The 16,729-nt window shown below is 42.7% G+C and overlaps 1 protein-coding gene across 1 annotated transcript in view; it reads left to right on the plus strand.

The window, feature by feature from the left end:
* The window catches only part of LOC144679072 (acidic amino acid decarboxylase GADL1-like), a 60,558-nt gene extending 45,278 nt beyond the window's left edge, over nt 1–15,280 (plus strand). The window contains exons 9-12 of the mRNA XM_078539345.1: nt 1,956–2,072; nt 2,921–2,985; nt 5,964–6,045; nt 14,338–15,280. Coding sequence (XP_078395471.1) covers nt 1,956–2,072; nt 2,921–2,985; nt 5,964–6,045; nt 14,338–14,541 — 468 coding nt within the window. The 3' untranslated portion in view covers nt 14,542–15,280. The remainder of the gene's footprint in view (nt 1–1,955; nt 2,073–2,920; nt 2,986–5,963; nt 6,046–14,337) is intronic.
* Nucleotides 15,281–16,729: the final 1,449 nt, after the last annotated feature.

Genomic DNA, 16,729 nt, shown 5'->3' on the forward strand with positions numbered 1-16,729 from the left:
GAAATTATGGCAATGAGAGGGAGGAAATTTGATTGGCTAGGAGCCAAGATTTCTACTGGTGGCTTTGTTGGTACTGCTTCTGCCATCAAAAGAACTAAAGGGAAGATGAGGAGAATTTATTCTTTATGTGGCAAGTTATTATGATCTGGAATGTACAGCCAGAAAGGGTGCTGGAAGCAAACTCGGTGATAACAATTAAAGGGGAATTGAAAAGATTCTTGAAAAGGAAAAAAGTGCATGGTTTTTGGGAAAGTGCAGGGGAGTGGGGCACTATCAAAAAGCCAGCACAGGCACAATGAACCGAATGGTCACCTTCTGTATTGTAAGCTTCTATGATTCATCACGAGCAGCAAGTGATAGACAGAGCTAAGCGATTTCACAACCAACGGATCAGATCTAAACTCTGCAGTCCTGCCACATCCAATCGTGAATGGTGGTGGATAATTAAACAACTCCCTGGAGGAGGAAGCTCCACAAATAGCTCCATCCTCAATGGTGGAGGAGCCCAGCACATCAGTGCAAGGCAATGGCCATCTCCAACAAGAGAAAGTCTAACTATCATCCCTTGACATTCAATGGCATTACCATTGCTGAATCCCCCACTATCAACATCCTGGGGGTTACCACTGACCAGAAGCTGAACTGGACTAGCCATATAAATACTGTGGCTACAAGAGCAGGTCAGAGGCTAGGAATTGTGCGACGAGTAACTCACCTTCTGAGTTTCCAAAGCCAGTCCACCATCTACAAGGCCCAAGTCAGGAGTGTGATGGAATACTCCCCACTTGCCTGGATGAGTGCAGCTCTATCAACACTCAAGAAGCTTGACACCATCGAGGGCAAAGCAGCCTGCTTGATTGGTACCCCTTCCGTAAACATTCACTCCCTCCACCACCGGCAAACAGTAGCAGCAGTGTGTACCATCTACAAGATGCACTGCAGAAATTCACCAAGGCTCCTTAGGCAGCACCTTCCAAAACCACGACCACTACCACCTAGATGGACAAAGGCAGCAGATGCATGGGAACGCCGCCACCTGGAAGTTCCCCTCCAAGCCACACACCATCCTGACTTGTAAATATATCACCGTTCCTTCACTGTCGCTGGTCAAAATCCTGGAACTCCCTCCCTAACTGTGGGTGTACCTACACCACATGGGCTGCAGCGGTTCAGGAAGGCAGCTCACCACCACCCTCTCAAGGGCAATTAGGGGTGGGCAATAAATGCTGGCCTAGCCAACGACGCCCACATCCTGTAAATGAGTAAAAAAAAAACTTGACCATAAGAGTTTAATTCATAATGTTATGAATTTGCACTTCTGGTATGGAGTTCAGGCGGAGAGGGCGGGAATATGAAATTTATGCCTGACATGCCACTACTGTTGATTTGGGGCTTATGAGCACTTCCAGTAATGTTAAGGCACAGGTGCCAAAGCAGCTCCGAGGAAGTTCCTGTTGCTGGTGGCAAATTGTTATATTTTTCTTCCAACAAGATGTGGCTACATTTTAAAATTCCCATCGTTGCCTGGTACAGGTAGTCTTTTAGTTGCTTATATTCTGATTCATCTCATTGCTGTTTTCTCGGATTGTGCTGGCCACAAGATTGTTGCCTGCACATGAATGACCAATGCAGCTCAAAATAATTCCTTATATATGAAGTGTTTTTGAGGCACTGTGAAGAAACATCGGCCTTGAAGTTCTGCAAGAGTTCTCCCATACTCCATAAGCTGGTGCCGACAGAAAACAATGGCACTCCCAGAGAAATAGCGGAGACCCTGGCATAAACTGGTAACCTTGATCTCTGCTTGTCTACTGCCAGAGTTATAACGGGAAACCACGAAGAATCCTGGTGGAATCTAAGGGCCATTATAAGGTGTCACCTAATGCAGGGCTTTATTTTTTCTTTGGGCTATCACATCTTGAATGAATACTCTTTTTCTTGCGGTCACTCCACAGGGGGCTTTGCCTTTTATAGTCATCGCCACTGCAGGAACCACAGTGCTGGGAGCGTTTGACCCTCTGAATGAGATTGCGGACATCTGTGAAGCAGAGGGGATCTGGTTCCACGTTGATGTGAGTGTCCAATGCATTTGAACGAATAATTAGGAGGTCTGCTATCTGTATGTGGGCTCTTTTCATAAGGATGATAAGTATGTGCTGGTTCCCCTTATGCTACTGGCGTGATCTCCAAAGGTTAGGACTTATGAACTGTGTGAGGCTTTGGGGAAAGGGAGGAAGGAGGAGAAGCTGGCTGGGATGGAGCATTGGAATTACGCAGATGTTAATGGATTTATTTGGTTTTTATTTTAGAGGCATGATAAGGAACTTATTAATGTTACTTAACTTAACTGGAGTGAATGGGCTTGGTAGACCGGCCTTTTCTAACCCTTGCGTGCTTACGAGATTGAACTTGACCCCACTCATTTCCAGCAAAACTGAATTTATTTCTGGAAAAGTTGGATACTAGCTGTGTTCAGTTACTTATTTTTTCCACTGTGTGTGTGAAAGCCTGACCAGTATAGAAAATACCGAAGACCTTACAACCCACGTGTGAGTTTCAGCAAATCTATTACTATGAAAGAATATGGAAAATACATCCAGTAGCAGATAAATGTCCTGCAAAGTGTTAAAGTTCTCAACAGAAGGAATCAATTTTAATAACAGTTGCAGCATCTTAAATAATAAGAATGCACATCAATAGTTGAAAGTTTAAAAAAAACATTAGAGCATGTATACACAAGATTCATAAAGATATTAACAGATATATGGGAGTGAGTTCAAGACTGTAACCTCTCTTGACCCTTCTGTACCTTCAACATTGTTGTATATCTTACGGTGTAGTGTTCACCTTCTACTATAGTGTATATTCTATAATGTGGTGTATATCTTACAATGTTATGTATATCATTGTTTTTCTCCAGGCATCATGGGGAGGCGGTGCATTGATATCTAGAAAACATCATTCTCTTCTGAATGGTATCCACAGGTAAATGGAACTTGGGTATTTAATCTTTACTAAACGTTACAACTGATCTCTGTAATATACACTCTAGGAGTTCTTGTCTGTAAGTGTGAAAGCTTTAACTTCTAGCCACCCCCTTCTTTATTGTTTTTTGCAAAGTAACAAAACAAGAGTTGCTAATCAGTTTGGGAGGATCCCTCTCTCCACCTGCACATTCACACATGCAGACACAACAGTCTCAGTTTCAGCAGTAGCTCTGTGACGTGCCTCAGTTTTTTCTGACGAGTATTTTGGTAAACTGCTTCTCAGCATTTGGAAATTGTAAGGTGACTAGAAGTAACAAATTACATTTGGCCCTTTTTGCCCTTCTAAACTCAACATGTTAAGATTTTTAAAAAAAGGTCATGCACTTTGTATATTTTTTTATTTGTTCATGGGATGTGGGTATCACTGGCTAGGCCAGCATTTATTATCCATCCCTAATTGCCCTGTTCAGAGGGCATTTACTTGCAGCATTTGCAAATTCAATATATAAAGTTGCATTAAGATGAGTTCTCAGGATCTACCTCCTGGTCTGGCTTCTTTCCAATTCACCTCTAAACTCAAGAGTGAGGATTTTGTGTGTGGAATGTGGCAATGAAGTGGCTGCTGTTGTCAGGAGAACTCAAACATTACATCAAAGGTTCGCGAGATCAATTCCTGGGATGAGGGGCTGTCCTTTAAGGAGAGTTTGAGGAGACTGGGCCTATGGAGTTTAGAAGAATGAGAGGTGATCTCATTGAAACATATACAACTCTTAGAGGGCTTGTTAGGGTAGATGCTGAAAGACTGTTTCCTCTGACTGAAGAGTTTAGAACTAGGGATCATAGTCTCAAGATAAATGGTTGTCCATTTAGGACTGAGATGAGAAATTTTCAATCTTTGATATTCTCTAACCCAGAGGAATGTGGATACTCAGCTGTTCAGTATATTCAAGACTCAGAGTGGTAAATTTGTGGATAGTTAAGGTATCAAGTGAAATAAGGAGAGGGTGGAAAAGAGGAGTTGAGGTAGATGACCTCAGCGAACAGCTGATCACGTTCAAGGGGCCTTGTGTTCCCTCTTAATTTCTTTTTCTAGTGCAGGGGTGATTTCTTTAAGTGTGTGGCCCCTTTAAATTTTTGCTCATGCACGCACAACAATTTAAAGAGGCCAACTTGTGTGTTACATGTGTGGGAACCTTTGGGTTGAGTTTAGAGAGAACATTGGCCATTTGGCCCACTCCTGCTCCTATTTGAACAGAAGAAGAGTAACTAAAGCTAGTGTTGGTCCTTTAGAGAGTTAGTCTGGGGAATAGATAATGGAAAACAAAAAAAAAGGCAGAGGCATTGAACAGGTATTTTGTGTCTGTCTTTACAGTAGAGGACTTGGAAAACTTCTCAAAGATTCTTGAAAATCAAGAAGTGATAGGGAGGCATGAACTTAATATCATCACTATCACCAGGGAAAGGGTGCTAGGAAAACTATTAGGCCTAAAGGCTGGTAAGTCCCCAGGACCGGATGGCCTGCATCGTAGGGTCTCCAAAGAAGTGGCGGCACAGATAGCAGATGCATTGGTTATAATCTTCCAAAATTCATTAGATTCTCGAAAGGTTACAACAGATTGGAAATAGCTAACCTAACACCTTTATTCAAGAAAGGAGGGAGGCCGAAAGCAGGAAACTATAGTCCAGTTAGCCTAACATCTTTCATAGGGAAAGTGCTAGAATCCACTATTAAGGAGAAGGATATTAAGATAATCACAATTTGATCAGCCAGAACCAACATGGCTTTGTGAAAGGTAAACCGTGTTTAACTAACCTGTTAGAGAGTTTTTGACAAAGTAACATTCAGGGTGGTTAAATAGGAACCGGTAGATGCGGTGTACTTGGACTTCCAAAAAGCATTTGATATGGTGCCACATCAAAGGTTACTTACACAAGATGAGAGCACATGGTGTAGGGGGTAACATATTAGCATGGATAAAGGATTGGCTGGCTAACAGGAAGCAGAGAGTAGGGGTAAGTGGGTCTTTTCCGGTTGGCAAGCTGTAACTATTGGAGTGCCACAGGGTTCAGTGCTGGGTCCTCAACTATTTATAATCTATATCAATGACTTGAATGACCGAATATTTGCTGATTACACCAAGATAGGTATGAAATTAAGTTGTCAAGAGGAGTGAGGGAGTCCAGAAAGGGATATAGACAGGTTAAGTGAATGGACAAAAATTTGGTAATTGGAGTACAACGTGGATAAATGTGAACTTGTTCACTTTGGCAGGAAGAATAGAAAAGCAGTGTATCATTTAAATGGAGAAAGATTGCAGAACACGGTGGTACAGAGGGATCTAGGTGTCCTGGTATATGACTCACATAAAGTTAGTATGCAGGTACAGAAAGTGATCAGGAAGACAAATGGAATGTTGGTGCTTGTTGCAAGAGGAATGGAATATAAAAATAGGAAAGTTTTATTCCAGCTGTACAGGGCCTTGGTGAGACCACATTTGGAATACTGTCTGCAGTTTTAGTTGTCTTATTTAAAAAAAGATATAATTGTTTTAGAAGCAGTTCAGAGAAGGTTCACTGGACTCTACCTGGGATGAAGGGATTGTCTTATGAAGAAAGGTTGAACATTCCTCCCGACGTCATCTTGCGTCATTTTCCTGTTGGCGAGCGGGCCCTGCCCCCAAATCGCCGACAGGAAACTTCTGTTCCTATATGTTCCTATGTTTCTATGTTCCTATGACCTATGTTCTCATTGTCCTTTAAGATCCTCCTAATCATCCACCATCCACCTTTGAGGTCTCTACTGAGCTCTCTTTAAATCCTTATCTCCCACACATCCTCCTGACAACACTGCTTAATAATGAGGCAGCACTTCCATCTCTTTCACATGGTTCTGGCCCTGTCTAGTCATTGCAGAGTAAGAGCAATGTTTTGATTGATTCCCCTAGTTGAATGGCATGCTCTATTTACCATCTTCAGGGCTGACTCGGTTGCCTGGAATCCACACAAGATGCTGATGGCCGGTATCCAGTGCTGTGCTTTTCTTCTGAAGGACAACACAGTGAGTATTCATTACCAAGGCTGACGGAAAGCACTTGGAACCCAATCCAGACCAAAGGAAATGTTAATGAGCTGACACGTGCCTCTACTTGCTAAATCCTTTGGAAAGTGTCAGCTTTCGTTCGCCAAGTATAGGGATTTATGACACTGTCCTTACTCATTTTCACACACTTTTGTCAAGTGACCATTTTAAACTTTTGGTTGCTGGGACCCAAGAGAATTATAATTCAACTAGTTTTGCAGAAGAAGAACCAATGTCAGCATGGGAGTATTCCCACTGGAACCAATCGAGTACACACCGTATACATGAAGCCAGACAAATGAAAAAATTGTTGATTTGTTTCTGCACTAGTTTTGGCACTGTAACAGCCTGTTCCCTGCACTTCTGTGATAATAAATACATTCATAGTTTGGTTCCCAAGATTGGAAAATATATACAAATAAATCCTGGAAATGGGTCAAGTTACTGAATGCATTTAAACAGTGTCAACAAATCTTGGAACCTAATCACTGATCATAGTTGTGGGTTCTCCCACTTGGACTTCAACCTGGTCTTTGAGAAATTTTGGAATGCTTACTCCAGATTTGCTGACAGTGTTTCCCCAGAATAGCTATGCATGAGTTCCATTGCACGTCAGGATTCAACTGATCAAAGTCATATTGTTGACTTCATGTTAAGATAGGTCACCCCTTGTGCTGGGAAGGAAAAGGTCAAGTTCCAGCTCCTGGTCACTTATCCAACACTTCACATTAGAACCAGTGGCCTGAATGTGGAGGTGGGCCCCACTTGCCAATGCGCAAAATGATGCGCAGCGCGTCAGGCATGCGTCCCGACATCACTGCGCGTCACTCCGATCTTCAGTTCGGCGGGCGCACACCGGAGTTGGCTGCATGCCTGCCAAACTGTCGAAGGCCTATTAAGGCCATTTAACAGCCAATTGAAAGAGTTAACAGGGCTGCCCATCCAACCTCAAGGTTGGCAGGCAGGCGAAGAGCCCAGGCGGCCTTCGCATTTATCATGGAACCTCATCCACGGGTGGGATGAGGTTTCATGAAGGCTTCATAAATCAAATAAAACTTTTTATTATAATTCATTGACATGTCCCAGCTCATGTGACATTGTCACATGAGGGGACATGTATGAATAATTTTTTCCATTTTTTTTTTGAAGTTTTCATAATGAAAATAATTTCCCTGAGGCAGCTCCATGCCTCAGGGAGATTTCTGTGCTCTTTCACATGCATGCATGAAAGAGCACAGGCCCCAACTCTGCCTCCTCCCCATGCCCTTAATCGGCCCTCCCACGTAAAATGGCGGTGCGCAACCGATCACGGGCAGTGATCGGCTATGCGCCCGCCTGCGCCCGCTCCCGCCCAGCCCGCACAATGGGGAGAAAATTCTCCCATGTGTGTGAAGATATTGTTATGGCACAGCTGATGATAAATCCTGAGTTGTTCAAATCCCAGAGGGAAACTTGAGACAACTGCCACAGCTAACTTTTTCAATTTGTATGTTTCGAGATGCGGGCTTTGAATTCAGTAGTAATAAGACCACTGAGCCTTAAATTAATCATTTATTAATAAAATAAATGATTTTAAGCACATATATGTCTACAAATTACTACTATAACTTCTAAATTCCCTATTTAATCTGACTCCTTGTTACACCTCCGTTAAGGCAACAGTAGGACACATAGGGAAAATTTTTCGCCAAATGGGGCGGGGGTGGGGGGAAGCGCGGGAAGGTGCGCCTCCGATCGGCGCCCCCAATTGGGGGCGTGCCGCCATTTTATGTGGGCAGGCCAATTAAGGCCCGCGGAACGTGACATCCGCCAGGAAGCGCTATGCGCTCCCTGTGCGGGCAGGGGGGGGATTCCCCCAGCCGGGAGTGCGCTCTTTTGTGCATGCACGCGAAGGAGCGCACAGATCTCCCTGAGGCTAAGTGCTGCTTCAGGGAGATCGGCTCGGAATTAAAGTTTTTATTGGAAATGATAAAAAAATTTCCCTGACATGTCCGCTCATGTGACACTGTCTCATGAGTTGGGACATGTCCATAGCTTTTATTGAAAGATTTAATAAAAATTTAAATACCCTCATGAAACCTCATCCCGCCTGTGGATGAGGTTTCATGCTTTTTCCGAAGCCCGCCAGGGCTCCCGGCCTGCCCACCAACCTTAAGGTTGGACAGGCAGGTCCATTAATGACCTTAATTAGTTTTTCATTGGCCTCAATAGGCTGTTGACAGGTCAGCGGGCATGCAGCTGACTCGGCTGCGCCCCCGCCGACCTGAAAATGGAAATGACGCAGGTGACGTCAGGAGTTCCACCCGACGTCATCCCGCGTCATTTTACACGCCGGTGAGTGGGCCCCCCCCCCGCTCACCAACCGGAAGATCCTGCCCATTGATTTTAAAAGACCCAGGCAAAGAAACACGATACCCTGAACAATCCAATCCAAACTTCAGTTCTTTGCAGACAGCAGCTTGAGGCTTAGATGCTGAAGGCTTTTCACACTTGTTAGATTTTAAAATGCCTATCCTTACACACAGCCTTCGCTCTTTTATACATATTTTCCCCTTTGAATGCAAATTCCCATTGTTTCACTATGGCTTAGGACTTTACCTCCCTGGTCATAAAAAATTATCATAGTACCAATTTTACTAGTAATCTTTGGGAAAAAATAAACACTGGGCAGGATCTTTTGGTTGGCGAGCGGGGGCGGGATGGCGTTGGGTGGAACTCCCGATGTCACCCCTCGTCATTTCCATTTTCAGGTCGGTGGGGGCACAGCCGAATTAGCTGCCTATTGAGGCCATTGAAAATGTAATTAACATCATTAACGGGCCTGCCCGTCCAACCTTAAGGTTGGCGGGCAGGCCGGGAGCCCTGGCAGGCTTCAGAAAAAGCATGAAACCTCATCCACCGGTGGGATGAGGTTTCAGGAGAGTTTTTCAATATTTAATAAAGGTTTCAATAAAAGTTATGGACATGTCCCAACTCATGTGACGGTGTCAAATGAGGGGACATATCAGGAAAATCTTGCTATCATTTGTTTAACAATTTTTAATTTGGAGCTGATCTCCCCGAGGCAGTGCCTAGCCTCAGGGAGATCAGTGCGTTCTTTCGCGCATATGCATGAAAGAGCGCACCCTCGGCTGAGGGAATCCCCCCCACCCGTACAGGGAGCGCATAGCGCTTCCTGGTGGACGTCATGCTGGGTGGGTCTTAATTGGCCTGCCCACGTAAAATGCCTGCCTGCGCCTGCTCCCGTTCCTGCACTAACCCCCCGCAATGGGGGGCATATTTTTCCCACTGTTTCTAAACTTCACCTGGCTAGGTGACACATTTCACCCCTCCTTTGAAAACACTCTAGCCTGGTTTATTTAAAAATGCAAATATCCTTTTACTCCTTACATTCTAAACTTCCTCCAGACCAGCTGCCTTTAATCCAATTAAGTCTCACACACACACACACACACACACACACAGACACAGGTACCACTATTTTACAATAAATTCCAATAACATTATTATATCTTCCTGACAATATAATCTGGCTTGGTTGTGATGGCCCCGCCCCACCACCCGCACCCCCCCATGATCAAAGTCCACTGATACTCAGTGTTCATGCTCGTGCACGTGGAATAGCCATATATAATAGAACCAATTTAATAATAACTGGGTGCCCTGCCTCACTGACCACATCACTGATGGCTTGTTGCTTATGGTACAAAGCCCTTTGTCTTGTGCTAAGTTGGTGCCAATTATATTCAAGTGGATGGTTGAACATTTTTTGTAATGAAAGGCAAGATTGTATATATTATTCAGATTAATCAGGTGGGCAGGGTCCACTCAGAGAATATGTACATATTTAAATTGTAATGTAATTGCAATACACCTTTGTTATTTGATAATGGTTGCATGATAAAAGTTTAATTGTGAAACCTAATGCCAGCTTCATTAAGCAGTGCCAGAGAGGAGTGAATTCAGCCAGGCCCCTTTAGCCTCTTTACAAACAGTAGTTGAAGTTTGAAGTAACAGTTCCATGGACACCTATAACTGGCATCAGCTTTGGCTGTTTTGTTCAGCTATCTTCGTTCTGTAAATGCCATGCATTAAATAAGAATTTAACAACATCTTGCAAAAGTCAGTAATTAAAGGGATATTGCTTTCCTTTTATTATTAAAATATAATTCTTGTCGATCTTCTTACTCATTTGTTTTTTTTCCCCTCCCTTCACTCTTGAGGCTGTTGCCCATTCACACCCCAGGCTTTGTACAGGCACCAACAGTTTTCTCGCATCTCAAGTGGCCATTTCCAGGCAGGTTAACTGTTTGTGATCAGACTGATCCTCTCCTTGTTCAACACCTAGGAAGTGCCACTGAGTAGCTATTGGGAGTAGGATCCCTGACAGAGGTTTTGTTTTCTTTAGCCCATATATGCTGAAATATATTGTAAGGCCTTCTACTGTGGCCACAGCAGAGATCAGTTAATTCAGCACAGAATGGAAACAGCTCCCCCAACCCCCAACACCATCATTATTTTTACATTGTCATGATTGCAGACTTTGGGCTTGTGGAGCCGAGAATTCTCCCGTCCCTGTGCTCCCAATGCAACAGCCAAAATTCAGGCCTTAGTGTCTCATTAACGTCCACCATATCCAATGCGGTTACACATGTTTGCACGGAAACTCCCTCGAGACATTGGGAAGGGCTTGCAATACATATACTGAGGTCATTTCTTCCTGTGACAGAAATCCAAAGACAGCAACCAATCCCACGGTATATTACCATCTGTGTAGTCACTCCCGCTAACTCCTACCTTACTCCAGAATAACTTGATATTGCCTTTTTTAATGGTTGATCCATTGTTATTTAGATAATTGATCCTAATTACCTATTAGTCTCAATTAAACATCCTGTGCTATATGTTACCAATAGAAGACTATAGGTGACAGTCTTGAAACTAAAGAGATCGTAAAAGTGTCACAGAAATATTGCTTTGGGATTAAAACCTAGTTCAATCACATTGCTGTCCTCATACCCTGCCAGTTTGTATGTGATTATGTTTAGCCTGCAGTTTTTAATACCATCTCTCAGGTTCATGTTGGTACCATTTCATAAGTTTCTGAACTGTTGCTCCAAATCCACAATATTGTGATGATTGAAAGAGTCACATGAGTGAACTGCAGGGTCAAAATAATTTCCTATTTCAAGGGCACTTCTTGAGATTTTCTTGCGGGCTAATTTTTGATTTTCGGGAGTTACTTTTTGGTTTTCAGTGGCTCCTTTTTCATTCTTCCTGACTCCTTTATTAACTGATGCAGTCATGTAGTAACATTACCTTTTGTGTTTGTAATCCTGTAGCACCAAGCTAACCATCAGATAATGAATTGTCTAATTCACATATACCTCACATTTCAGTGTCTTAGTGTTTTTTCCAAGCTAGTGCACCTCCTCACGTGATCATCCATGCTTTAGTGGGACATAGATTGCACAGAACCACCCTAGTTACATTAAAGACACACATCACTTTATAGAGGTGGTTAACTCACTAACCGTACCCCCGAGTGCCTTGCTTTATACAATAGATATTGAAAGTTTGTACACAAAGATAGAAACATAAAGATATGCTGGCTATCGGAAATCATATAAATCATAGAATGTTAGGGCACAGAAGGAGGCCATTCGGCTCATCGTCCCTGTGTTAACTCTCGGACATAGAGCTGTCAAATTAGCCCCCACACCCACCTGCCTTTCCCTCATAGCCCTGCAAAAATTTTTCCCTTCGAATATTTATCCAGTTCTTCACATCTTGCTGCAAACCATTATTATTAATGATTTATAAAAGTCAACTCCCATCACAGCCAGATGGTGAATTAAGGTAAGTTTTAAAATCAATTTAAGTAATACATAAAAAAGAAAGAAAATCAAAAAATAAAAAGTTCAGGCACAAATTCGCCAGTAATATTGCAGCCAACAGCACCACCATCAATTCACCGGGCAGCCATAAATTCCTTGAGATTGTCTATTGTTCGTACTGCTCGTCACAGTCCTTCTTTTGATGTCGAAAACCTTTCAAACACCTCTGTTTCCAAATGCAGCTGTACTCCAGCTCCATGCTACATGGGCGGTCAAAATCACTCATCCTCTTTAGAGTCTGTGCAGACCAAGGTGTCAGTATCTTTAAAGAATTTGAGAGCCAGGTGGAGGCCCTGCCGTTTCAACATCTCCTTGGCCTGTGTCCACCCCTCCTGCTGCTACTTCTCTTTCCCAATGGCATCTCCAACCCTGGCCTGGGCATCCCCTCAGCCTGAGCCAGGTCCCTGCCTCAACCAGGGCACCTTGGATAAGCGTTGTCACGTGAGGCCTCTGCTGATTGTTGCTATCCTGCTCCCTCTCATCTGGGTTCAGGCTTAGAGTGATGGCAGCAGTGGGACTGGCCAGCTCCAGCTCCTCCAATCACAGGCTCCCTCTCTCCCACCCTAGCTGTTCCTCCAGCCATAGGTTCTGTCTCTTGAGGAGCAGTAAGATCGGGAGAAAGGAACCTGTGATTGGAGGAGCGGGGGCAGTGAGTACTGGGGAGACAGAATCTGCGATTGGAGGAGCAGCTCCCCACCGATTCTGTCTCTCCCATGTATGGCGGTGACTTTTCTCTCATTTGTCACCCATGTCATTGATTTTTTGTGGGCTTTTTGGTGGCTTTTGAGGATGAATTTGCCCGCTGCCCCCATGTATTTTGAACCCCAATGAACTGTGTGAGTTGTTCTGATTAAGAAAAGCCTTTGCTTTTGAAGGGGACTGGGTGATGCAGGCATAGCCACACGGAGAAAATCTTTAGGAATATACAGATCTTTCTAGTTAAATCATGATTTATGAAAACTAGTCGGCTTCCCATGGCAATAATATAGGGAGTCAAGACTAAATTAGGTCTTCAGGGGTGACAGGGGATTCATCTTATATTCTGTCCTACATTTATATTTCTGTGTCCACATTTATAATAGAAATTGCCTATGTGAGCTTGTTATGCTGTAATTAACACTCCCACCAGTGGTGGTGCTGTGACAGGAAAGTGTAATTAGATCTTGACAGCTTGACACAGGCAGTTACCATTACACATGTGGACATAAGAACGTCAAATAAATAGTTGACAGGAAGTGCCTGAAAATATACAATTTTCAGTATATAAAATATACATTGGCTATGGGGCACAATATTTATAACTTATCTCTGATCTCAGAATTTATCTAATTAATATATAAAATTTTATATTTTATGCCAAGAATCATATTTCTTCCCTTGCCCACATACACATGGATATGCACAAAAACTATTTTCCTTCTAGTTCTCCATCCAGCACTCTCATGGGTTTGTAATATGATCCATCACATTGAAGTCTTCCTTCTGATGAGCTTCTTTGCAATCATCACTCTGAGGGCTAGTGAAGTGGGATGCTCCTGTTTTTCCCTATCTAGTGCCACCTTGATTACTGCTAGGTCATACATAAGTGCACAATACGGCTCCCCTTACTCTTTGCCTAACAGTGTACCGTAAACCCAGCCTCAGAGTTGCCTTCCCCATGCATTTTTTTCTCAATGTCTCCCTGACTGAGATAGTTCTTTAATCCCAATTTGTGCTGAATTGTAGGCAGCTGTGTGCATGAAGTTGAATTGAGGTTGCTCCAACTAATTTCTCAAAGGACCTTCCCAGGCAGCAGGAAGAGGAGGCTTTCATCCTATTAGCCTGGTATGAATTTTAACTGGGGTCATGGAGGTAAAATGACACTGTAATGCCCCACCCAGTCACTGGAAACATTCTACAGACCCTAGCCAAGTAGCTAAGATAAACATAAACAGGGATCTCCTGGCCCTTCTTTCTTCACTTAAGAGATACAAGAGATCATTAGCAGGGATCTGAGATGAATAGTTTATGGCATGAAAAGCCAAGCTTCAAAATATGGGTGGAGTTTTTGAATAGTTTCGAACAGCACTGGTAAAGACTTGATAGGAAATTATCTGCCCTGTGGCCCATGAGTGGACCCAGGAAACCAAGTAGGATTGGAGAGAAGCTAGAAGGATTCATGCTCTAGAAACAAGTGTAGTATTAGGGATTTTACTAATGAGAGTTATAAAGGTAGCATTAGTTCTACCTAGAATGTCAGGACTGCAACCAAGGAAACCCTTGAATTAGTGAAAAGCTTGGTATACTTACAAGAGTGCTGATCTATTCAGTAATGATCAGTAATCTTTTCATCAGTATTTCATGTATTTATTCATCTCTGGCTTCTCCTTTTCAGGGCTTGATTGACAGATGCCACTGTGGTCAGGCTATGTACCTCTTCCAACAGGATAAGTTCTACAATGTTGATTATGATAAGGGTGACAAGTCGATCCAATGCAGCCGAAGGGCTGACGCTTTCAAATTCTGGTTGACATGGAAGGCTGTTGGATCAAGTGGACTGGAGGAGAGAGTCAACCGGGCTTTTGCATCTGCCAGGTAGGACATTAACCACGAGCAGTTGAGCCTCGAGGGTAACATGTTTGACTGAATGTGAATGACATTACTGATTCATGTATGTGTTGTGGCATCTGCTTATATAGCTTATAGTGGAAGAATTGTGCTATGAAGAATGAAACTATTTGGCCCATGGTGTCTTTCCTGGCTTAGATTGGGTGAGGGCATAGGGAGCATTGGGGTAAAGGGCACCGTAGCTGTGCCCAGTACTATCTAATTCTGCACCAGTCATTGCACTGAGTGTAGTCTTTGAACCCTAAACATGGAAAAACGAAGTAAAGTCTTATGTAGCATTGTTATGTAAATATGATACCTAAAAAAAATACTTGGAGCTCTTCATAGAATCATACAATGCAGAAGGAGGCCATTCAGCCCATCATGCCTGTTATAGCTCTTTGAAAGAGCTGTCCAATTTTTTGAACTTCCCTGCTCTTCCTAATTACCCTGAAAATCTTTTCCAGTATTCAACAAATCCCCTTTTGAAAGTTACTAGTGAATCTTCTTCTACCACCCTTTCATGCAGTCCATTCCAGAGAGGGTGCATAATATATCCATAAATGGAATTGGATTAGAAAATGGAAGAGGCTTGTAATTCGCAAAACACCAATGGTTATTACTGACCAAAGGATAGAAGTAGACAGGAGTGTTCACGTTAATGAGAGGAATTAATAAAAGTCAAATATGGATAAGGAACAAGACGGCATAAAATCCTTCAGTACTAAAGCAAAAGAAAGGAATTAAAATCATAAGACAAAAGTGTAGTGGGTATCCAGTAAAATCAACCAATGAATGGAGGAGCCTACTTTCTTTACATCAGATGTGATAAGTCTGTAGTCATTAAATTTTACTAATGTATATCTTTGTATTAGCTGCAAGTTTCTGTTATGTCCTGAATGTAAAAGAATGACTTGCATTTATATGGTGCCTTTAACGACCACTGGACACTCCAAAACACTTTACAGCCAGTGAAGTACTTTATTTGAAGTGTTTCCTGATGTAGGAAACATGAGGTTTGGAGCTTTCTCAAGTCTCTCAGCTGGCCTGAATTTGGAACATTCACGCACATCATCCTCTCTCCACACTGCTTGAATTTAAAGAGCCCCAAAAATGGAGCTATCCCAATCCTTGACCTCACCCCAGCCCCCCAGTGGAAATCTTTCCTTCCACCCTCCTGGAGCTCAGATATTTCAGGGTCTGAGTCTTGAATTTATAGGACTGCTCCTTCAAGAGAGTACCTAGTAAATATTTAGTGCATTGAACAGTGTGAAGAGCTGTGTTCCTTCTAAGCTGCATGGCTGAAGCAACCCAAAAGTCTTTGCATAAGCCGTGTACAAGTTGGCCCCTTTAATTTACCACGCGTGCAGGGTTGAGTAAAAAATTTAGAGGTTGCGTACCTCAGCAAATTGCTTGCACACTCCAAAAGATACTCGAGGGGCTGAATGGCCTGATGCAGCTACTAATTTGGTAACTAGTAGTTATGTTGGTAATCAGCCAAAAGAGTTATATCTCAGTGAAGCCATGGTTTTATATCATTGTTCCGCACATTTATAAATAAGCAGAAACAGGTTTAGGCAAATGTTTTTTTCATGAATCACACAATCATTTAAAGTCTAATAGGATTAAGATCCGGTTAATTTAATCGCCATTGTCATCAAAAGATCTGCAGATCAATATCAGAATGTTCTGGAATTTCCCAACTGGCATAAAACTAGAAAATCTAATGACTGACGTCAACCACCGGCCTGGTTTGTTGATTTGTTCAGTGATTAGTTTCTAGGAGTTGGTAGTACATAGAAACCACCAATCTTGCTCAGCAGATTTTCAAGAACTAACTTGGCAAGACCTTTCCAGATATGGTTGAGACATAAAGCTTCTTTATGTCACTGTTCCATGTAATTTGCGCATTTATTTTACATTGAATTTACAGCATACAAACAGGCCATTCAGCCCAGCTTCTTATAATTATAACTTCTAGAAAGAAGCATTGTCAATGAATTAGCCAAAAGGATATTTTGCAACTACAGGGTGACTTGGTTGAACATGTGGATGAGCCAACTCCCAATCTCGGTGAAGTTGACTGTTCAGAATTTAATAGTAATTTTCAATCTCCTGTGAGAGCAGAGAATCAGATAAATACCCGAGCTAATTAGGGAAAAAAAATCTGGAAAATTCCT

The sequence above is a fragment of the Cetorhinus maximus genome, chromosome 3 (genome assembly GCF_964194155.1).
Source record: "Cetorhinus maximus chromosome 3, sCetMax3.hap1.1, whole genome shotgun sequence".
Lineage (NCBI taxonomy): Eukaryota > Metazoa > Chordata > Chondrichthyes > Lamniformes > Cetorhinidae > Cetorhinus > Cetorhinus maximus.